This window comes from Ambystoma mexicanum, chromosome 3q (assembly GCF_040938575.1).
Source record: "Ambystoma mexicanum isolate Mex_15411 chromosome 3q, UKY_AmexF1_1, whole genome shotgun sequence".
Lineage (NCBI taxonomy): Eukaryota > Metazoa > Chordata > Amphibia > Caudata > Ambystomatidae > Ambystoma > Ambystoma mexicanum.
The window spans coordinates 1,166,976,522-1,167,000,317 of record NC_090926.1 but is presented as its reverse complement, the minus strand read 5'-3'; the positions used below and the strand labels follow the sequence as shown (position 1 = coordinate 1,167,000,317).

Genomic DNA, 23,796 nt, shown 5'->3' with positions numbered 1-23,796 from the left:
TCTCATCGCCTGGTGAAGGAATTTATGAAGGGACTATTCCGATCGTTCCCGCCGGTGAAGGCACCTGCCCCGGCGTGGGAGCTCAACGTGGTGCTGACCAGGCTCATGGGGGCCCCATTCGAGCCTATGCATTCGGCGCCGTTGAAGTTCCTGTCGTGGAAGACAGCATTTCTTGTGGCCATCACCTCTGCATGACGAGTGGGAGAGATCCAGGTCCTATCTTGCAAGCCTCCATACTTGACTTTTCACGACACGAGGGTGGTGCTGAGGACGCACCCCTCCTTTATGCCCAAGGTGCCGTCGGACTTCCACCTCAACGAGCCCTTGGTGTTGCCTGTTTTCTTCCCGTCGCCTTTGTCTCCGGCCGAGAGGACTTTGCTCTCACTGGATGTGGCTAGAGCGCTGAAGTTTCACGTGGACCGCACAAAGAGTTTTCGGAAGACGTCACAGCTGTTTGTGAACTTTGGACCTGTGAATCAAGGGAAGGCTCTCTCGAAGGCTTCCATTTCCAGATGGTTCTCCGGCTGCATCATGCACTGTCACCGGTTGGCAAACCGACCGTTGCCTGGCCGTCCGAGAGCGCATTCGACCAGAGCTATCGCTGCTACCAGGGCGTTCTTGTCTGGTGTGCCCCTACTGGACATCTGCAGGGCTGCTACGTGGAGGTCGACGCACACCTTCACGAGATTCTACTGCGTCGATCGGGACTCCAGGGAGGAGTCCAGGGTCGACCAAGCAGTGCTGCACAACGGTGACCCTGGTGAGGAGGTAAGAGATGCTTAATGTTGAGTTGTTGTATTGCTTAATGTTGAGCCTGTTGCCACCTCCCGTGGTTGTGCATGTGTATACTGCTATGTATTCTTTTATTAATGAGCATGTGAATCCATGCCAGACCCCATGCTGGAGAAGGAACAAGTTACTTACCTGTAACTGTTGTTCTCCAGCATGGGTCTGGCATGGATTCACATGCAAACCCTCCCTCCTTCCCCTCTGCGGCTCTTCACTTGGTCATACTGCCACTTTACGTGCTACCAAATCTGAGGATGGCTGCCAGGGGAGGGGCTTGGGTAGAGGGCAGTCATTGGCTGGAGGCAGTATGACCCAGAGATCAGTGATTGGTTACTACTAAAAGACAGATCAAAAACGAAACTGATACTGATTTTTTTCTTTACCAAGGATTCCCGGCCTGACGATGGGGAATATTCATGAGCATGTGAATCCATGCCAGACCCATGCTGGAGAACAACAGTTACAGGTAAGTAACTTGTTCCTTCATACTCGTGCCAGTCAGGATAAATGATCAAGAATACATGAGGAGATTGAGAAGCATTACTGGAACACTCATGCTCGTCCAAGTCGATATATATATTATTGAGAGTGAACAAAAGACGTGAGAATCATTATTTGAATCTGTAAACTCGTCCCAGTCAAGATAAAGCGTGTACATTGAGTAAAAATAACAGAAGTTTGATTCAAGAGAAAGGAACAGAATTGTCCTGTGGAAAGAAAGGGATAATCCCAAATAGGATCAAACAAGAAGAGAACAGAAAGGTAAGAAAGAACAAGCAAGTGAAAGAGACTGTTGACACCTTGAAGAACTCAGTATCTGAACTGTATGATTTGATAAAAGTAGTTAATAAGAACTACCCAGGAATACTTCAATGCGCTGAACTTAGTGAGAAACTAGCTTACAGGAGCAGTGAGTCCATTCTCCTATGTTAGTTGTTCTTAAAGTGGTTGGGTCAGGATATGCTAGTTGGGACAGTGGACAGAACGTGGTTTGGGACTCACTGATGACTGACGAGCACCTTACTTAGTTTTATTAGTTAGGGAACACCCTTAGCCTATTGAACATCCGGAGTTTTCACCTTTCATTTAATAAACTACAGCAGTGAGATGTTCAAACAGAGTCTGTGTTCTTCTTCTGACCCGCCACATTCCAATTTTTGTGGACTAGTTATGATTCAAGTCGGTTGGTCAATGTACTGCTGAGCATGCTTGGGATTATACTGAAGGCTGAAACGAGGGTGTCATGGACATAGCAACACATGTGCTTAACTCCCTTTTTGTTTTTTATAATTGACGATACATTGCAACATGCTCTGATCATGTCCCTACAAGTATGAGGGGAAGGTGTCTTTGAAAGAGTTCAATAGTCCCTTCAGTGAGTAACCGATTTGTTTTATAAATATGGGTGATATGTGAATTTTCTTAACCTTTTCTATTCTTGCTCTAGATATGACTGTCTTGTAAGACATGTTTTACCTTTCTCCCCAGATGCCAGAGGAAGAAGCCTTCTGTGTGTTTGTACGGCTGATGCAGGAGTACCGCTTGCGAGAGCTCTTCAAACCCAGCATGGCTGAGCTTGGACTGTGCATATACCAGTTTGAGTACCTGCTTCAGGTTAGTGTGTTTTGGGAGGTGAGCACTAGGGCCTGTGCATTTACGGTTTACAATAATTGTAAACCTTAGCAGAATAATTTGTGGGTAAAGCTGCAATGGTTCTGTATCAGCACAAACCAGGTTATTTCAATGCATTAAAGTAAGTTTGGCGCTGGGACCTGTATGTGTACAATCACTGATTTCAGCAGTCTTATCACATTCTGACATGAAGTGAGGTAAGATTGGAATGCTTTATCCGGGTAGAAGGACCTGAGATCTAGGGTCATTTCCCTTTCACAATGGTTTTCTTTTGCCGTGAAGTCTTAATTGTGGTCATCTCCTGTTGGAGTGACAATCAACGTGGATATGTTGAATCTCTTTACGCGAGAGGTACGTGGAATTATGAAAGACAATCCAAGAATTGTGAATGAGTTAGCCTGTCTGTCTTGGATCTGATTGTGACTGTTAAACTCAACATGAGGGCTGGTTTCAGGAGTGTGTTTTGAAGAGCAGTAGGATCAGATTGAGAAGATCAGTTTAAAAATCAGGCAGTTGGTGGTGGACATTTACCCCACCCCATCTGTTAGGGAGAATTCTCATTCAATGGCTAATTTCCCTTACCTAGTGAGTCCCTCAGCAGCTTTGCTGGATTTCTGGAGTTTATTTTTCCACTTGGTAAGAGTGTACCCCTTTTCCCCACTCTTACCTTTACTTAGTCATTTAAACACAGATCCAGTACGCCCCATTGTACTGGAAAGGGTTAATCCTTAGCCCTTTTTATCAGTACCTCCTAGAGCATTGTTTCGCTCTTTTAACATTTAGACTTGGCTGGTGGCAGTGGTATCTACCCTAGCTTTTCTATCGCGATTATACTATATAAACGTGGTATTGTTTTAGGCTATTAGCCTCGAACTTAAACCCACTTGACCAAATACTTTCTTTTGGCTCCGGTCGGGTGTATTCGACATTTCTTTTTGTTAAAGTCCTCCTTGTGTTTTACTTTGTGCGGCAAACCAAGTTTGCCTTCTTTGTTCACTGTCTTTTGGCGGGCTTCTGCCAAGAAGCCCTCATCTAGGCACCTGGCTATCCTAAGAAACCCAAGTCGCACTTTGCCATGATTGGCTGAGGTGATTGTCCGGCCTGGACAACCCCCCTGCGGCGTGATTGCCAGGCTGTGTTTATGGGGGATTTTCGCATAAAAGGCAGGTCTCTTGCGCTGGAAGTCAGAGAGTCGCCACTGGAACTACAAGGAACCGAAGAGAAGCGGAGAAGAAGTCGACTGCTGCAACTATCCCGTCCCGGTAAAATCCTGAGCTATCTACCCTTTGACGACCAGAGAAGATCCAGTCCGGAGTCTTCTTCCCTTGAGCTTGGTGGGGATAACCAGCTCATCGTCTACAGCCAGAGGATCCTCTTCGTGGTCGAAATCGCTGCACACTGCTGTAGTGGTCCGGATAGCCATCTGAAGAGCCTCTTCTGTTTTTAAGGAGCGCACCTTTTATTCACTGTTGCTGCTGTCGGCTTCAGCCCTGTGTTGTGTTGACCCTCCAGACGTCCGAGGGTCTGCAGGAAACTACCAGGAACAACTGCCGTGGCACCAGCTTCTTCATTAAATAAGGTACTGTGTTCTGCTTGAGGAATTAGGGTGAATCTCTTTTCTTTGCCTCCAAGGCTTGCCCTTGTCTTCCCTCCTTCTTATAACTTTTGCTTCCTCTGTTAACAATATCCAAGTGCTCCTTGCTATGTTGAATCGTGAACTATCCGACTGTGTGATCCTCGACAACAGGAACCCAGTTCCACTTGACACTGGCTCCGGCCTATTGACTTTTGAATTTCTGTCTAAGAGTGTTCTCTGATTCTGTCTGCCTTGACAAAAGTATTGCCTATGATTTTTGCCACTAACTCTCTCTGGCTTTCTCAGGCGCTAAGTGTGTTTTTGCCCCAGTAACATTTCTTGCCGCGGATACGCGTTTATTTAGTAAGACCGAACTGTCATTACTGTCAAAAAGTGATCGCAAGTGTATTCCCGGTAACGTCGTTGGTTCCACAACACTGGTCTGCTCAAACACAGGGTACTTACCTTGAAGTTATACTGTACGAAGTGAATTGGTTAGTTGTAGTATATTTTACGTGTGGTTTTGAATGAATAGAAGTGTCGTGTTTATAACCAATGGTTTACAAATAAATGTAATTATATTTTTTTTACCTGAAACCTTGAGTCAGTGTTTGCTTGAGTCACAGTAATTGTGGTGCCTTTGTGCAATCTCTGCTACTGCTCATATACTCTTGAGATAAGCCTGGCTGCTCCGCTACTGCTACCACTTTAACATAGTAGTACAGGCGTGTACCAAAGGTAAAACTTGTATTGCCACCTGTGGTCTTAATTGTGTGTAGTGGTCCCTAAGGGCACTGCACAGGATTCTGCCTAACACCATCATCTCCACTTTGGGTTAAAGAATGAACAATTTCCTTAAGAATGAAGCCAGTGCAATGCCCCTCTGGAGGAGATGGTGATGATGGAGCAGTCTGTCAAAGGGTGGCAGCCCACATAAGGGAGAGATCACGGCTTGGAGCCTTTGGTAAACAGCAGAAATGCTCTGACTTCCTTGCGCCTGGAGAGAAATGTCCAATCCTACAAAGGTTCTACTCTGTTCTCTAAGTGAATGCGATTATTGTACACATAGATAATACAACCAGCATGTTTTGTCTGCATGGAGGAACGAAATCTACCATCCTCTTGAAGGAAGGTTCAAAGGAACATTGTCCCACAAAAAGATGATGATGATGATGATTTTGTCCATCCAGCATCTACGGTACACAAACATTGAAAGAACACACTTCCTTAGCTGATATCTCCACACTGAACATTATTGGGAGCCACATGCAGATTTTCACGCTTCATTTTGGAGCGCACCTGGACATTATATATATATATATATATATGTATACATATATATATATATATATATATTAGTGCTTTTTAATCTGCTTAGTATCACATGCTGTGCATATAATCCGACATCTAGTGGTAATCTCAGAATATTGCATCTTTCTTTCGAAGATCGAAACGGGACATCGACATGTGCGTGACTGTTACACTAACCCTAACGTGACGTGTAGTGTACCCAAAATCCCTCAAACGTCGAGTTCCCTCCGATTGTTTTTTTCCGCCCAACTAGTTGGTCACCTTATGCAGAGCTTGCAAACGTTGATATTACTACTTTGTCCCACAACCAATGGTCGTCTAGTCTTTGCTAATTCTTTAGATGACTTCTTGGTGGACTCCTACGCTGAAGTCATCCACTGCTGTTGTGACTGGGTCTGCCGACCGTGTGTCCTTGGCCCTCCAGCCAGGCCCTTAGTGTAGGGAGAGTGGGGCCCTGGGTTGATTATTTTTTTGAGAATGCATTTCCTTTTCTCCTTCTCTTTCCCTCTTTGGTCTGGCTGCCATCTACCTCGGCTGTGGAGAGGACACCCTTTAAATTTTGCCCATTGTGTAACCGAAAATTCCCCTGGAAAGACGCCCATTGCCATTGCAATAGGTATTTACCTCGTGACCAAGAAGAGTGTTCTTGTAAGTCCTGCAAATGCTTTTGTCCTAAGACGTTAAAGGATAGGCGGACAAAGCGGTGGGCGGGCTATGCAATGCAGGCTGAAAGTTTATCCCACGTTGGCGCAGTCGCTTCGGATGACGAGGACTCCAGCGGCAGCCATGGCTCCGACCTGGAAGCCATAGACCTTTCGGTGGAACCTTCTAGTTCCCAGATGCCCGTCCCCAGCCCTGATAGACAGGACACCGGCACTGTTATGGGGATTCCACACCCCGGCGACAAGGGCACACACGCACCACCTAAGGCCTTCTCGACAGACACAAGTGCCAAATGGCAACAGGCCTGCCAAAAACTTTGTGCCTGCCAAACCTTGCGGTCCACCGCCCTCCCAGCAACCGTCTTCTCGGCATGCGACTGAGCTTTACTCTCTCAAGGGCTTTAAAAAAAAGCACACTATTACCGACACGTCGTTCAAGGGCCCACTCGCACCTAAGACTTCAGCAGAGTCGGCAACCTCAACAGCACCTTCAGGCCCTTCGAAATCAGCATTCACACGCTGAAAATACACAAGTCTCGTGGCTATTATTTCGGCGGCGGAACAGCCTAGAAGCACCCCCTCTCGTCGAGAGGAGTACTCTGAAGGCCCCAGCCCCTCTCTAGGGCTTTATCAGGTAAATCTCCCCCTTCTGAACAGCCTTTCCCTCCTCCAGACCCCTCTGCTTCATCCCTGTGGACTATGCAGAGATTTGAGAATTATATGGATAAGAAGTCCCAATTTATAGACTTCTCTGAGAAATACATTACTCCGCAGAGATCTAGGGAGGACTCCTCCTGCCCCATTCCACCAAAGCTGCAGAGGCTTTCAATTCAGTCACAAATCCATCAAGAGGAGGGATTTGAGTATTAAGAACAAGAAGGAACATATGAGGACAATCCTTTTGATCAGGACACAGCCAACCAGGACCCATATTGGGAAGATCAACCAGCAGATCAGGGGCCTTGGCTCTAACCCACTCATGCCGAGACCCAGACATTATTTGTCTAGACCCGCCTTCTTCACCTCAACAAAGCAGCCATCGCCAATAGATGATCAGATCATATTTAATGCCATCCTAAAGAGAGCCGCAGATCGCTACCCAGGCGGCTGTACAGGACTCTGACTTCGTTGAGGACATTCTCAAAGAAAAGCCTCCCACTACTCAGGCTATTTCTCTGGAGACAAGTCAATCCTGCTCTCCTAGGCCCTCTCAGTTCGCCAAGCCTTACATAACCCACCAGGGGGGACCAACCCCCACCATTAGGGGATGTATTTTGTGCGAGTAAAGCCTTGTTATCCTTGCACAATATGCACAGCAGGGGGAGAGCTTGAGAAGTGTGTAGAGCATGGATGCCCATAAAAGGAAGACTGGCATGGGAGAAGGCAGAGAGACTGGCAAATGAACGTAGAAATGGGGTTGGGGAAAATTTTGTTACTGTAGAATTAACGAAAGGGGGGAATGTTGGGATGGAGACAAGCTAATCCCACCCCCCCAGGCCCTCTCAGTTCGCCAAGCATTACATAACCCACAAGGGAGGACCAGCCCCCACCATTGGGGAATATATAAAGATTCAATAGCGCATAGAAGTAAGTGAATAGCACTAATAATGTCCTTATCCCCTGACTCCATTTTGTATTTAGGCCCAAATCAAACACACGGAGGGCTGTAGCACTCGCTTCCCAAGTTTGCACGGAGGTGCCAAGCTCTCAACACACCCGAACACCTACGCACGATCCTTGTTCCCACAGAAGTCCATTCTCCTCATGTCCCTTCAGTGTTGCGAATATTTAGTATCACATTCAGGAATGCACCCTGCACAGAGCGTGAGACAGTACCAGGCCCAGCAACGCTCCAGGGAGGCTATTCCTCTGCTCAACTCCATAAAGAAACGCTTTGCTCCTTCTTTGTCTACTTCCCCCACAAGGGCCATCAACCCTCGGGTTGAGTAACTGTTTTGCCCCTCTCCATCTGACCCTATGTATATTTGAGGTCATGCCACACCGGACTCTCTGGTTGCTACAACCACCAGAAAAAGGGCAGGGGTGCCACTGTCAATGGCGGAGGCTCTCCCGAATAAGGACTGCAAAAAACTCTATGCCCTCAGCAAACGTATTACCCCATCTGCGGCCTATTTAACCAGAATCGTGAATAATAAAACCCTTCGAAGGGATTGTGTCCTCCGACGTATTCCTTATCTTTGATATACGTTTCCAGCTTGATGGCCTCGGAATTTTTTTTCTGTAGAGGGCGCTGTGCGTCGACGTCCGCCGAGTCGATGTCCCTCGACGGCCACCGTATCGGCGCCGACGTCACCATAAATAGACACGCGCTGCGTCCGTTGCTCAGTTCCGTTTTTCCGCGCTTCGTGGGGCCTCGGAACGTCGTTGCTCAGTTCAGTCAGGTTTATATAAATCTATTTCGACGAATATTCCTTATCGTTCTCGATGGCTTCTTCATCAGAACGGACGACGCCGCGATCCGGCTTCAAGAAATGTCGAGACTGCAGTAAAATGGTGGATCTGTTCGCCACAAACACCAACAGGAAGTGCGATCTGTTCTGTTCAAGGGAATTTCCCCCGAGAGGAGCTCTGGGAGACGCGTTCGTAGTGGACTGGGAGTTTCCACTCCTCTACGCGTTTCCAGTCCCTGTTATTCCTCAAATGATCAGGAGGTTGAGAAGATTCCGCAAAACCATGATCCTAATTGCCCCGGATTGGGCCAGGAGAACATGGTACCCGGACCTTCTAGATATGTCCATCTGTCCTCCAATCCGTCTTCCATTCAAAGAGAATCTTCTCTCGCAGAAGGGAGGTCAGGTTCTCCATCCAGACACCAGAACCCTCAACCTTCACGCTTGGCTTCTGAAAGGTTGAGGTACGAGGATTGGGATCTCCCTGATGACGTCATGGAGGTGTTGCTTTCGGCCAGAAGACCGGCAAGAAAGTCTTTGTACCGCTGCTGTTGGAACAAATTTTGCAGCTGGTGTAGGGAAGAGAATATCGACCCTTTTTCATGTGGTACACCAACGGTGTTATCGTTTCTACTCTCCTTGGCAAACTCAGGCCTTCAAGTTGGCACTGTAAAAGGCTATCTCGCAGCGCTTTCTATCTTCAAGCGCACTGCGGAGGAACCATCATATTTCAAAATTCCTCTAGTGGTACAATTTCTCAAGGGCCTGACTAATGTTTACCCTCCAAAACCATTCCAGGTTCCATTATGGGACTTAAATTTAGTCTTAAACTTCTTAATGGGCACTCCATTCGAGCCACTTCACTCTTGCGCATTAAGATTTCTCACACTTAAAACTGTCCTACTTGTAGCACTAACATCGGCTAGGAGGGTGAGTGAGCTACAAGCTCTCTCCTGTAAACCCCCTCATACAATCTTCCACAAGGACAAGGTTGTCCTCCAGGTGAAGCCTAATTTTCTCCCAAAGGTGGTTTCTGAATTCCATATTACTCAGAAAATTACCTTGCCTTCATTCTACCCTCCTCCCCATCCGGGGAAAGAGGAGGAAAGGTTACACAGGCTGGACCCTAGGCGAGCTCTCAGCTTTTACATCAGCAGAATGGCTAGAATCAGGCAAGCAGGCCAGCTGTTTGTAGGATACACAGGTCACAAGTTGGGACTACCCATAACAAAACAAACCATCTCCAGGTGGATTATCTTGGCCATCCTGGAATGTTATAGACTAGCAGGGAAAGAGCCACCACAAAACCTCAGGGCTCATTCAACCAGGGGTATCGCAGCTTCTTCGGCTCTCCAGAGAGGGGTACCGGTCCGGGACATATGTGCTGCTGCCACATGGTCGTCCGCACATACATTCACAAAATTTTACAATCTGGATTCCTCCACTGCTCAAGAGACCAGATTTGGCAAAGCCGTATTACACTCGGTCCATCCCTAAAGGGATACATAACACTATCACTCCCTCCTCCAATTACATACCACTGCTATGGGAGTCTATCAAAGATAAGGAATACGTCGGAGGACACAATCCCTTCGAAGAACAAGTTACTTTCTTACCTGGTAACGTTCTTTCGACGGGATGTTCCTCCGACGTATTCCTTATCGCCCCTCCCATCCATCCCCGCAGTGATAACTTCCCTTGTGGTTGCAGCTTTCGCTCCTTCAAGGTTACTATCCAATTCAGGCATGTCTTTCTTATGCTACAAAACGGAACTGAGCAACGGACGCAGCGCGTGTCTATTTATGGGCATGGTGACGTCGGCGCCAATACGGTGGCCGTCGAGGGACATCGACTCGGCGGACATCAACGCGCAGCGCCCTCTACAGAAAAAATTCCCGAGGCCAGCAAGCTGGAAACGTATATCAAAGATAAGGAATACGTCGGAGGAACATCCCGTCGAAAGAACGTTACCAGGTAAGAAAGTAACTTGTTCTTCTCGCTAGCTAAATAGACGTACATTGGGGCCTGCTCCAAAAAGGCCTCAAGAGGTCCCTGCTCCCATGCGATCATGTCTGCTGGCGGTCGTCTTTGAGGGTAGACAGGTGACCCATAATATTTTAAGAACATTCTAGATGCTGTTGAAACTGCGGGACGCACTCTGGCACAAAGGACTCCCCTCCCCTGGCTTAAAAAATTAAGGCTTCAAGCTGTTGACTCAGGCCTCCCTGATAATTTTGACTCCTCTACGAGATCATGTATTTGGTAAAGCTGTCGATGACGCCTGGGAGACTGCTAAAAAAATATGAGACGCTCACCGTGCCTGCAAGTCTGCATCCAGTCTTCTGCCACGCCTGCCTCGAGTCTGGAGCTCCTAGAAATCGCTCAACCAGATTATAGCCAAGCCTTTCCAACAGCAGAAAGGTTGAAACTCTCGTCGTTCTTTTCAAGTTCAGTCCTTCTCCCGATCTCCCAATGGGCAATATGGCACTGGAGGCACCCCATGGTCCACCGGACAAGATTCATCTGACAACAGCCAGTATCAGCAAAGAGTGCAGCACAGAGACAAGGATAGAGGCAGAAACTCTACTCCAAGAGGCTTCACGTCCGCTACAATGTTGGGATGGAGACAAGCCAAACCCCCCCACCCTCCAGGCCCTCTCAGTTCGCCGAGCCTTACATAACCCACCAGAGAAGACATCCACCACCATTAAGGAATGTATAAAGATTCCATAGCGCATAAAAGTAATTGAATAGCACTAGTAATGTCCTTATCCCATGACTCCAAGCGGAAAATTACCTTCAGAAATGCACGATTTCTCCGCCATGAAAATGAGTGGCTTATTTCCTATCTCTGGCCCCACCAGTGGTTCCTCTTCTGGATTTAAGGTCGTTGATAGTACTGGACACGCAAGAGCTCTCTGTGGGCTGTCCTAGACGGGTACGTATCTGTCCCTGGACAGGCAAAGGTGTCCCCCTCCGCCCCCAAACACAGACGCCCTGGTATGGTGCTGCTGCCCCATTTGGCGCGGTGGCAAAAGGGTTTTTGTTCTCCTCTCCCTGGGATTTGGGATGGCTTTGCTGTCACTGCATGGTGTGGGGGGGGGTGACGATAGGTGGCAGGGGCAGGTATCGGGGGAGGTTCTTTGGAGTACACTTGTGCTTCGTATGGGTCCATTATTGCTTCTTGTGGCTAGCCCTGGGGACTGGCGGGGTGGGGGTTTCCATACTGTTTTTGATGGTGTTGGGGCGGATTATATTGGTAATTTCCACCCTGCCTGCTGCGGCACGCTCTTGAAAAATGACCCCATTTTACTGCAGGCCCAACACTGCCTTTGCACCTTCCTCTCTGCCCTTGTGTTTTGCCCACCTGGCTCCCACAGGGGCGTCGATCTGAACTGGACAGCTGCGGTCTCCACCAATGTGACGCGTAGTGCCGAGATGACAGACTGGACTGGCCCACCTAGCTTCATTTGCTTGGCCCGTAGGAGTATTCTTCTGCAAATGGAGAAAGGGAATTAACCATCCGTGGAGTTGAGTGTTAACCCCCACCCCCGCTGTTCTCCCCACTGATCACCTTTAATGTCCCCTCTTATAGTCTCACCTGATGATTTGGAAAGATGAGCTCTCCATCCTGCATTGAGCGCAGGGGCGTGTAGATAACCAGTTGCTTCGCTGGTTCGAAGGAATTGGTGAGTTCCAGAACAATATTGACTCTGAGATTTCCGGCGAGACGCCGTAAGTATATAGTTCGTTAGAGTTCAAATGTCTAACTTTCACTCTTGTCCGATTCCTTGCAGGTTGCAGCTTGACCCTAGCGAAGAGTTCCTTGTGGCAACCGGTAACATTCAGGTAAGGATTTGTATTATCCAACACACTTCGATAAAATAATGTCAGTATGTAACTTGTTGCCTTCTCCCTTATTCAGGTGCTGAGAGAAATTATGAAGTCTCGGGGAATAATGCCTCTGGTGGTAAAATTAGGTAAGTCTATTGTGGTGAAAAGGATTCCTCTTGTTTGTCCCTTTGTTTCACCTTGCTGTCCTTTTGTTCCACTTAGGGGCCGGGGTGCGACGAAGATGCGGTGGAGTCTGCGCCGACCCGTGAAGAGGAATAGTAGCCCCGGCGGTAAAATCAGGTAAGTCTATGGAGGGTAACTAATATTGCCTCTGTTTATTCCCTTGGCTCACCTTGCTGTTCTTGTGTTCCCCTTAGGTGCCGGAGTGCGGCGGGAACATGCAGAAGAATGCGGTGGATAGTGAAGATGCTGCGAAGGCCGGTGAGTTCAGCGAGGCGACGTGCATAAAATAACTTCTTTCTTCCAGCTCGAAGGCGCGGTGGATTGGGAATTCATGTAAGGATTAAAGGTATTGCTCTTGTTCTAACCTTTTCTCCTTCTTTCTCCCTCTTTCTAGGAGCTCCAGACTCGAGGCAGGCGTGGCAGAAGACTGGATGCAGACTTGCAGGCACGGTGAGCGTTACACTGCTGGATGCAGAATAACGCGAAGCATGTGCTGCTCTTCGGGCGTGGTTTAAATAGCCTCCAAAGTAGTCCCAGGTAAGTATTCCTCCTCGACCCCACCCAAGTAAAAAATAGTCCCTAGGTAAAGTAGTCCCTTCCAGGCCTATTTTGGCTTGGAGCTCTTGCAGCATGGTGTGCATCAGGTAAGTTTTAATCTATGAGCCTGGCGCCTATGGCGCCAGGACTGACTCTCCATATGAGCCTGGCGCCATAGACGCCAGGACTGCACTCAAATAGCCCCTAGCAGGGGCTGTTGAGCTTGCTTGGAATAACTTGATGCCTGCTTCCGGGGTTGCTGGACTTGATCTGGATCCCCGGGGGTAGGCATCATGACAGCACTTCCCCCCCGACCCCCCCCCCCAAGGCCCCTCCTAAAGTCGTTCTTCCCCGTGGTTTTGGTTTGCTGGGAAATATCGGTGGAATTTTTTCACTAGGTTCCCATGACCTTTCCTGTGGTCCGTAACCTTTCCAGTCGATTAAATAAAAAAGCTTCGACTTCACCAGCTTGGAGTCCAGGATGTTCTTAACCTCAAATTCGGGTTCCCCGTCTATAAGGATGGGGTCTGGTGGCTTGGTTAGTCTTGTCCCTGGTTGCACTGGCTTCAAAAGTGACACATGAAAGACGAGGTGAATTTGCATATTAGCAGGTAAGTCCAACTTGACGGCCACTGGGTTGATAATGGCCTTAATAGAGTAAGGTCCCAAATATCTGGGGTTAAAGGTCCGTGTTCCCTTTAGAGGTATGTGTTTTGTGGCCAACCATACCTTGGTCCCCTATCTGGTATTGTGGAGTATTACTTCTATGCCGATCAGCATTTTTCTTGTATTTTTCTTTCGCTTGTTTTAAATGTGCAGTTGTTTCCTTAAAGGATAGTTCCGGGACTTTTTTTTTATTGTCCCTACGGTTCGGCCGTGTGTTTTTAAGCATAAATCGGTAGATCGTAGAAATCTTTCCTATGGACCTTACCCGACTTTTCGTCCATTAACGCACTCGAAATCAGCCGCCATTTTGTGATAATCCTATCATTTCCCCCCATCGACCTGGCTAACCTGCGTTTGCCGCACTAAATCAAATCCCCCGCCAGACTTTATCAAAACATTCATATTCCCCGCCTCTATCCGTGACGTGACTGTGCTGCGTAGGCAAACGCGCCCAGGCTTCTTCTACGCGACTCCACACAGAACCCGGAAACCAACACAGATCAGCTCACAACACAGCGCGCCACAATTCGGAATATGAAACTGTACTTTAAAATCAAACAGCAACACGGTACATTTGGTAAAGTACATTTATTGGACATCAAATGTTTAGAGAATATTCAGCGATTTGCATTTTTCTTTGCTCTCGATCCAAAATAGTTCGTCTTGAGGCAAGCGATGTTCGTGTGCAGTACACAGGGTGTTGGTTTACGATAAAATAAGCTCTTCGGTCGCACTGATAATCGCATGGCTGTTCCAACAACGAGGCACTAGGCCACCACAACGGTATGTATGTTGCATCTAGCCATTAGTACCGCGTAAGGGCATACTTGTACTTGGCGATCGTCCCATAAAATGGTCAGGGTGGTGACGTTGTTCACGCGGAGAAGCAACTGGCGGTTGTAAAATCCATCCGCCGGTGTCTGGTACTCGTGACACGGACAATAATGAAGGATGTACCTGTTTTAAAAACATAAAAAATGAAATTAGTCTCACCATCAGATCTTTATTAAAATTATTCATTTTATATATTAGGTCGGGAAATTATTTCATAGCTAGGACAGTGCAACTGGGTATTATACGTCATTTCCAGTAACCCACCCCCTCTCCTCCGCCTTTTTCAGAGCCGCCTGAGCGCCAGTGGACCACTTTGTCACTGATATGATATAATATGGCATTTGCAACGCGCCTATACACAAGTGTTTCAAGGCGTGGCGAGGCAAGGTAAGTGCAGAACAAGTGCTGGGAAGGGGGGGCTGTAGGATACTGAGACAGTCCCCCAGTGCAGGGGTTGACAGGGAGGCAGTGCAGGTGGAGAGTGGAAGGGCCCAGGACCGAGGTCGCAGACAGTGGACCAGTTGTAGAAGGGGAGAGGGAGAGAGAAAGCAGAAGCAAAGAGGAAGGTTTTGAGGTGCTTCCGTAAAAGGAGATGGTTCTCCTCAAGATAGTGCGCGGTACAAAACAATATGCCACATAGAACGAACTAGTACAACTTAACCCGTCTTTAAAGCTACTGTATAGTAATTAAATTGCGGTATAAACTCATCTAAAGAGTTACTTACATTATATTTGCATTTTCCATTGTGTCTGTGCGTAGGGCAGCCCCGAAATACCACTCCTTCTATGCCGACGTTATTTCTTCTAATGAACGAACATTAAATGGCTTTCGTTTCTGAAATTTTATTCATTATCGTTTCTTACATTATTGCACCACACCCCCAAAAAGAAGTCTTTCGGGATGGTCCCGGCCTGTCAAGGTCAAATAACAATAGAACCTTATACTGAGTCGTGGGCCATTCCGGCACCCGAGCAAAAAATCAAAGCAGCTGACCTTCACTTTGAACGAGCACACATTCCTAGTTAGCTACATTCAGTGTAAGGCCATCTCACAGGACTTGAAATTTACACTCCATCTTTGCATTTTGTCTGGGTGCTTTGCAGCCCCAGAAAACCATAAATACGGAGACATTCTATATTTTTTGAAAAATGATTTATATTACTGTTTGGTTTAATTTAATGCGCAAATGAACAAGGTGGAATAGACACATTGCATGTACACTGAGCAATCACTTTTATTTACACAATACATAGCTACACATATTCAATGGGCCTGCGACATGAGGAGACTCGAGAGCAAAGTCACAGGTGACACCCGGGTGGTTCGCACTACTGCACGGTGAAGGGAGGGGCAAGGGTGGAGAGACACATTGCATGTACACTGAGCAATCACTTTTATTTACACATTACATAGATACACATATTCAATGGGCCTGCGACATGAGGAGACTCGAGAGAACAGACAATCAAATTACAATCATTTAAACCGTGATGTGTATTTCTCAATGAGCTCTGCTTTAGGTGGACATGGAACAGAGGCAATGTTGGGTGGCAATGCAGTTGTCCCCTGCACAGGTTCGTTCACAACTCCATGTATGTGCCTATCTAGGACATCAACAATAAGTCTCTCAATAAACTCATATTGCATATCCTCAAACACTGGTTTGATCACCCATTGTTTACTTCTTTTAGTGAAGGCCTTATTGTAGCGAAGCGCCCCTAAAGTTCCGGTCGTCCTACTTTGTTGACGGCCAACATTATGGTTATGTGCCAAGACCGCTAGAAGAGTCCGATTTATCATGCCCTCCATGCCAAAATGCAATCGTTTTGGCCTGTACTTTAGACACATATTGTGGAACACCTCCAAATCTCCTGTGTGGCAGAATTCCGTGAGTCCCCTCAAATCTCTTGTTATAGTTTTATCAAATACAATCTTTTCAATGGCTTTGTGAGTGGGTGATGAAGGAATCAACCACTTCTTCTTCCGTGCCTCCTCTGTGGACAAATGGCCATGTTCACAATTGTGGAAATGTTGGTTCGTGGTCCAGCGGTGAACGTTGCTACAGTGTAGCATTACTGACCGCCATTTTTCCAGTAGAATTTCCAACGACCCTTCACATGTTTTTGAGCTCCACCAAAGATGGTGTCTGATTGACTTGGACCACTGTGAAATACCTTGCATATCTTTTTTTTTTACCTGCAGCCGACATTTTTTTATTGATTGTTTTTGCAAGATGCCATACGTCAAATTGGTGATTTATATTTTTGTACTCTTCTCTCATTGTCTTGGCAATTGAAACGTGTCTGTCCGTGGCTATCAGGTCGATCACCATTCCCCGCGATTGTAGTTCTTGCAATGATGCTACAAAGCCAACTTTCTCCATGGCCACTGAGGATGTACTTTGTGACACCTGCACGACCACCGAACTCACAATTTTCTTACTTTCCATGTCCTGAAAGTGGTAGGTGCAGTACTTGGCTGAAAATCCTGGGCTGTCGCACTGTCCATCACCAGCTAGCCTGAACAGTTTGCCCGCGAATGTACTTTCGATAGACATTTTTTCAATTCTCCAAGCTGCGCTAATGGCTGGAAATAGATAATCGGTTTGGTATTTGTAGAACTGAGTTTTCGCAATGAAATGGATTCCCACAAACTGAAAGAAATACTGTAACTTTTTAAAACTTGAACCACTAAAAAGTGCGGCCGCTGCACAAAGTAGATTGCCTGCTGGCAGTTGCCCCAGCATGGGTTGTGCAGACCATGAGAACGGATGATATTGTGTACAGGTGGCATGTATTTTAAGGTTAGTGCCTCGAATTACACGAGTCACATTAATCAATGGCTCCCCACATACTTCCCCACCAACCAAATGCCCACATTTCAGCATAATAATAATATCAATCAAACAACTATCGAATACAATGAATTTGGCCTCTTTCCTTATACTGTCACTCTGCATCCCAGCTGGTTCGGCCTGTAACGTTGAGGACATGTCACTCACAGTAAAGGTACAATCTCTGATATCGTCTTCCGCTATGTTCAGTGATATTGGTGGTGTTTCATTGTTGTCCATTACATTCTCTTCCATTGCAACATCTGTTCCTTCTCCGGCGATGGGAGAATAAAACAATTTCTTCAACTTTCTCGCGGTCTTAGTTTTTGCGGGTGTGGATTCTGTGAATTGATCTCCGATTGCATCCGAACTACCAGGAGGACATTCACTATCAATGGCTGGTGGTGGTATAGCTCCGTTGTCAATCACTTCGTATTCTTCCCATTGGCACGATGCATCTCCAGTCTCAAGTCCCTGCCAAAAGGTTTGACAAGCAACATCTCTCGTTCGCTTCACTGTCTGTGTAGATCTAGTTCGTACACCCACTCGCAACTAGAGGACAGATTGCAAAAGGGATGTTCAGTTTAAACACAACTTACAGTATTGAACGATTAACGGTGAAAAACAACATAATATAGTGACCAGGACACTAACCTTCTTTTGCTTTCTTTTCTTTGAAACTTTCTTGCCTCGAACTTCAACATCTGGACGCTGTTGCTCCGACTCGTGTGTGCATGTCTCCACTTCCTCTTGCGATGCAACGACTATATTTTCACGATAAGCACATCCATCACTCACTGACGCTCCATCGACTCCCTGAAACATAGAACTTTCATTAGAATGTATAATAATATTGAAAACACAAAATGTACTTGGGGACCAATAGACTTCCATTGATGATATTATTGAAGATGACGCTTCAGCAACTCCCTGAAACACAGTAATTGCATTAGTATGGTTTTCTATTTTGTTAAAAAGAACATAAAATTTGTGCAGGCGTCAACGGCTCATCTAAATAGACCTGCACAAATGATCAGTTGTCTAAAATAAATAATGGATATCTAAATATGATTCGATTTGCTCGATCGTTGGAAGTGTCACCACCCAGAGATCTGCATCAACTACTAGGGGTGATGTTCTTGTAGAAGAAGCTCCGTCATCTCCCTGAAACATAGTACTTGCGTTAATAAAGAAGGAAGTATAGCGGATGTAATCACGTCATATGATCTCGCTTGATCGAACTGTCAGTATCCATACCTCGAAATGCATAAGAATATCAAGGGACGCTGTAACTGCGGTGCACACTTCTGCAAGCTGTTGCGCCGACCCGTAACTGCATGCTCCCCCTTCTTCTTGGACTAATGCTCCATCGACTCCCTGAAACATAGGACTTTCATTAGTAATGAACACAATATTGAAAAAAGAAGACATATAGGAGGGCGACGACAGAAGGACATATCAATGGCTAAAAACGAAAGAAACATTGTGTGTAACAATCACGCTACAAGAATGCAAGATCTGATGATCTCCATCGATGGAACTGTCCGGAAACGTACCTCGAGCATCTGAGTGACATCAACGGTTGTCGTCAATGCGTTGGACTCCTCAGCATCTCCCTGAAAGACAGTACTTGCATTATTTTGGATAACAATAATTATAATTGAAAACAAAGACTAGAGGACGAGTACTAGGGTGTACCATTAGGTAAAATAATTACACGATAAATTAAAAGTATTGATTTACATGCCTAAAACAAGTCAGTGGCAGAATAGCTAAGTAAGATTACCCGATAGGTGCTTGAAGTGGCTGATGACTGCAATAACGACACGGATGGAGAATCTTCCGCCTTCATATTGAGTGGATACATAAATGGGGAAATTATTGTTAGCTAATGCTACACACTACCGCAAGGCCGAGAGCTAGATCCGTAAACTTGACTCACCAGTGGAGGGATGTGGACGAATAGAGTGGGAATAGCGGTTGAGAGCAATTTTCGCCTCGCTCGCGGTGTTTTCTTCTTTATTAGCAATGATGTGGAGTACATGTCTGAGCTAAAGTGCCTGCTGCAGATGCGGTATCGATCACCCCCTCTTGTGCGCAAAGACTTCTAGGACTCTACTTTCAAGCTCAGACGGTGGATATCCGCAATATCGGACCCATTCTCTTATCTGATCTATTGTCTTAGGGAAAACATGCATTATAGTACCTTCAGATTTATTATGGGTCTTCGAAGGGCAACCGCCAATGGAACAGGCAGGCATTGTGGAAAGTTCTGAAAAGTAAAGATCAACAATTCTCAATGAATACCAATGTGTTAAAAAATTAAATGACACATAAAAGGTCCAATGCAAGGTTCGGTTTGGTTCTTGGAACTATACACGTTATTCACATGCGGATAAGTATTTGAATAACTTTAAAAAAATAGAAAAATAATTTGACTAAACTCAGAACATGTGACTAGTTCCTTGCATGTACTGTCTTGAATGAAAAGAAAACATGGATGCAATTTGATGACTACTAGCAAATAGATATAAATTAAAAAATTGGACGCAAAATGATTATGGTACATGGCCTTACCTTGACGAACAAACAGTTAGATGCAGGGATCAGACTAGTTTCTTGTCGTAGAACAGGGAGCAGTTCACAGGTTGCAAACTGACGAGTTTGCTCGAAGTGGTCACGGAAGTTCACAGAGACGAAGAGCAGATAACCAGCACCTTCACGGGTTGACTAGCAAAGCGCTAAGAAGTTCTCATTCGAAATATGAAGTGGGTTATAAAGAATTCGAAACAGGGGTGTGTTTGTGAATGAATGACGTGTATATGTCGTGGCATTATGCGGTTTGCAGGGGGGCGTCCAGCGTGAGGGGGGATGCTTGGCAGGAGACACGGGGTCTGGAGGTAGACATGGGAACAACAACCCATGCACTATAGACCACTTTGAAGTGTACATGGTCTTTGGCACCTCTTGGCCTTTATCGCTCCCTGACAGCTCCACTTGCCAGCGCAAGTACCCCGGTGCGAACTGCCTTTGATAGGGCGGGGGTGGATTGGGGCGGTGGTCGTGCAGACAAGACTCGTTTGCCGCAGGGCCTCACCAAGGAGAGGCCATCTAACTGCATGTAAGAGGCAGGCTGCAGGATCTAGTACATGGAAGGCAGGGGGGTGAGTTTATAAATACCAAATCAAATCAAATCAAAACAACCATTGTTAAAATATATGTTGGGTTTTATTTTAGATATTAATTTCAATTGAACATAAATAATAAACATTACACATTGTAAAGTTCCGGTTGCAACACATCCAGGGAAAATCCGCGGTATTGTCCACTGTCGCTGGGGAAATGTTGTCTAATGGCAAGTACCGCACAGGCAGGTATTACTCTCCGAACGCGGTGTCCGAGCCTCCCGTGAAGCCACCAAGTGAAGCAACGATAGGCCACCAGCCTGTACCACCTGTGAAAAAGAAAGATGCAATGGAACCAATTTACATGCGTTCGAATGATATGGAGATGTAATTTTATATGTGTGAGACGACCATGAAATAGTAGTGGCATCACTGACATCACAACCAGAGTATACTTATTCGTTACTCGGATTACGCGGACGAACAGTGCCGCGAAGTTCGTGCATAAGCACCATCATCATCCTCAACACGGTCCTTGAGAGGCAGGCTTCCCCGAACTCTGGCAGCTCGGTGATGCATTGCGGACTTGGCTCGCCTTCCGAAATGTAGGCCAAGCACCCGGAATTTTCACGGCAGCAGCAGTTCTCCTCCTCAGTTGGCATTAGCTCACACCGATTGCACGTGCACCAGGTGGAGACGCCGTCCATGCGACATGGTCCAGGCTCTTCATCCGTTGACTGGTCCTCCCAACTGCCGTCCGAATCCCCATCGTTTTCGCGTGCTTGCCTTTCCAGTAGTTCCTCCTCGGTGTACTCGGGCTCGTACATATACAGCATTATTGTAGCCATTGTGTGGTAAAGAAAGTAAAATAATTTACAGAGATGGTACAGGTGTTCACAAGGCCTAGAAGCGGCGAAGGTAGCTGACCAGAGCACAGAAACGAGTCACAGAATACTCAAAGTAACACAGAGAGAGGAATGGAATCGGAAATCGGCTGCTGTGTGTTGTGAAACGGTGTGTTTATACTTATTGAGGAAAGAGGCGTCCTGCCATTTCCATGGCGACACTCCATTAGCTGAGGCGCAGCGATTGTTGACACGAAACGTGCTTTGGCGTTGGGAAATGGGCGGTACGCGTCTGCTGATGTCAGGCTCAGGGGCGGGGGGTTTGATTTAGTGCCGCAAAAGCAGGTCAGCCAGGGCGATGCGGAACGTGATAGGATTATCACAAAATGGCAGCTGATTTCGAGTGCGTTAATGGACGAAAAGTCGGGTAAGGTCCATAGGAAAGTTTTCTACGATCTACCGATTTATGCTTAAAAACACATGGCCAAACCGTAGGGACAATAAAAAAAAAAGTCCCGGAACTATCTTTTAAAGGCTTGTGTAATCGTAGCGTGCAGATGGTCTACTGCAGGCATTTCTAAGTGTTGGGGTGAGTCAAGGTCTGAGGTTCGAGGATGGTGCCCATATAAGGTATAAAAGGGGCTTTGTCCAGTTCCAGAATGTACTGAATTATTGTATGCATATTCGCGATCCAAAGAATGTCTTTCCAATTACTCTGTCTGATGTAACATACAACACAGGTATTGTTCAAGAGTCTGGTTGGTCCTCTCCGTTTGACCATCGGTTTGGGGGTGGTGACTGGTCGATAACCTCACATCGATTTGCACCAATTGACAACATTTCTTCCAAAAATGCGAAATGAATTGACTGCCCCGGTCAGAGACCAATATGGACGGAAATCCGTGTATGCGAACAATGTTTTCGAGGAACACTTTGGCCAGGATTGAAGATGAAGGTAATCCCTTTAAAGGAATAAAGTGGGCCATCTTGGAAAAAAGATACACAATAACTAGAATGGTGTTAAATCCATTGCATGGGGGTAGATCAGTAATAAAGTCTAACGATAAGGTATGCCATGGAGTAGGCGGAATGTCTAAAGGTTGTAAGAGTCCAGCTGTTTTTTTCTTCTGACTTTTGTTTTGGGCACAAGTGCCACAAGACATTACAAATGATTTAATATCCTTTCGCCAGGTGGGCCACCAGAATGGTCTCTTAACTTTAGCTTCAGTCTTTGCGATACCTGGGTGCCCCTCCATTAGGGTGTCATGATAATGGGAAATGACTAGCTCATGTAGTTCCTTGTGTGGCAGAAATAGCCGCCCTTGGTAATAAGGCAGGTCATTGGTGACAGAGTAGTCCGGGCCTTTCTTTACCCAGTCCTGCAGGGCTGTAGGAACGAAGAGTTGCTGGATCTTTACCTGAATGTCCTCTAGTGTCTGTATAGTCGTCATGCCAAGAATCCTTTGTTCGGAAATTATATGTACTGGTTCTGGGTTCACTTCTGCCTCTCCCATCCCTATTAGGGATAAGGCGTCTGCTTTACCATTCTTGCAACCTGGTCGATAGGTTATCACGAAATCGAACTCGTCAAAGAATAATGCCCATCGGAGTTGGCGTGACGATTGGGCCTTGGCTGTCTTTAAATACTGCAAGTTCCGGTGATCTGTGATCACAGTAATGGTATGCCTGGCACCGAGAAGATAGTGCCGCCAAGCCTTGAAGGCAGATTTAATGGCTAATAACTCCTTGTCGGTAACCGCATAGTTTAACTCGGGTGCCGAGAACTTTCTGGACCAAAATGCTACTGGGTGAAGCTGGCCAGTTTCAGGGACCTTTTGGAACAGGACAGCTCCCATGGCTAAACTGGATACATCAGTTTCCACTATGTATGGAAGTTCAGGGCGTGGGTGCTTTAGTACAGGTGCAGACGTGAATTTCGCTTTCAGCCCTTGGAAGGCATTTTCAGCTTCTTCAGTCCACATAAAGCGTTTGTTTTTTCGCAAGAGTGCTGTGATGGGATGAACAACATGTGAGAAATCTGTGATGAATCTGTGGTAGAAATTGGCATAGCCGAGCATGCTTTGTACTCCTTTTACTGAACTTGGTGATGGCCACTTAAGAATTGTGTCCACCTTTCGTGAGTACATTTGGACTCCTTTTGGACTCAGGATAAACCCAAGGAATTCAACTTCTGTGGCATGAAAAACGCATTTTTCCAGTTTTGCATATTGTTTGTGCTGGCGCAATTTCTCAAGGACTGCTCGGACGTGCTTCACATGGTCAGATTCTGAAGAGGAGTACACTAGAATATCATCGATATATACGAAAACACCAACGTCTGTCATGATGCCTACCCCCGGGCATCCGGATCGAGTCCATCAGCCCCGGGAGCAGGCATCCAGATACTCATTAAAACCCCAACAGCCTGGGGGCTTTTTGGATTCAGTCCTGGCACCTTGCGCCAGGCTCATCATAGAAATCAGTCCTGGCGCCATAGGCGCCAGCCTCATAGACTTTACTTACCTTATGCAGACCATGCTGCAAATGAGTCCAAGCC

General features: G+C 46.5%; 1 protein-coding gene across 3 annotated transcripts in view; it reads left to right on the top strand.

Moving 5' to 3' along the window:
• EVI5L (ecotropic viral integration site 5 like) overlaps positions 1-23,796 on the top strand; it is a 1,319,565-nt gene that overhangs the window by 526,782 nt on the left and 768,987 nt on the right. For all 3 annotated transcript variants that reach the window (XM_069604001.1, XM_069604000.1, XM_069603999.1), the window contains one exon: positions 2,278-2,403. In XM_069604001.1, the coding sequence (XP_069460102.1) occupies positions 2,278-2,403 (126 nt within the window). The remainder of the gene's footprint in view (positions 1-2,277; positions 2,404-23,796) is intronic.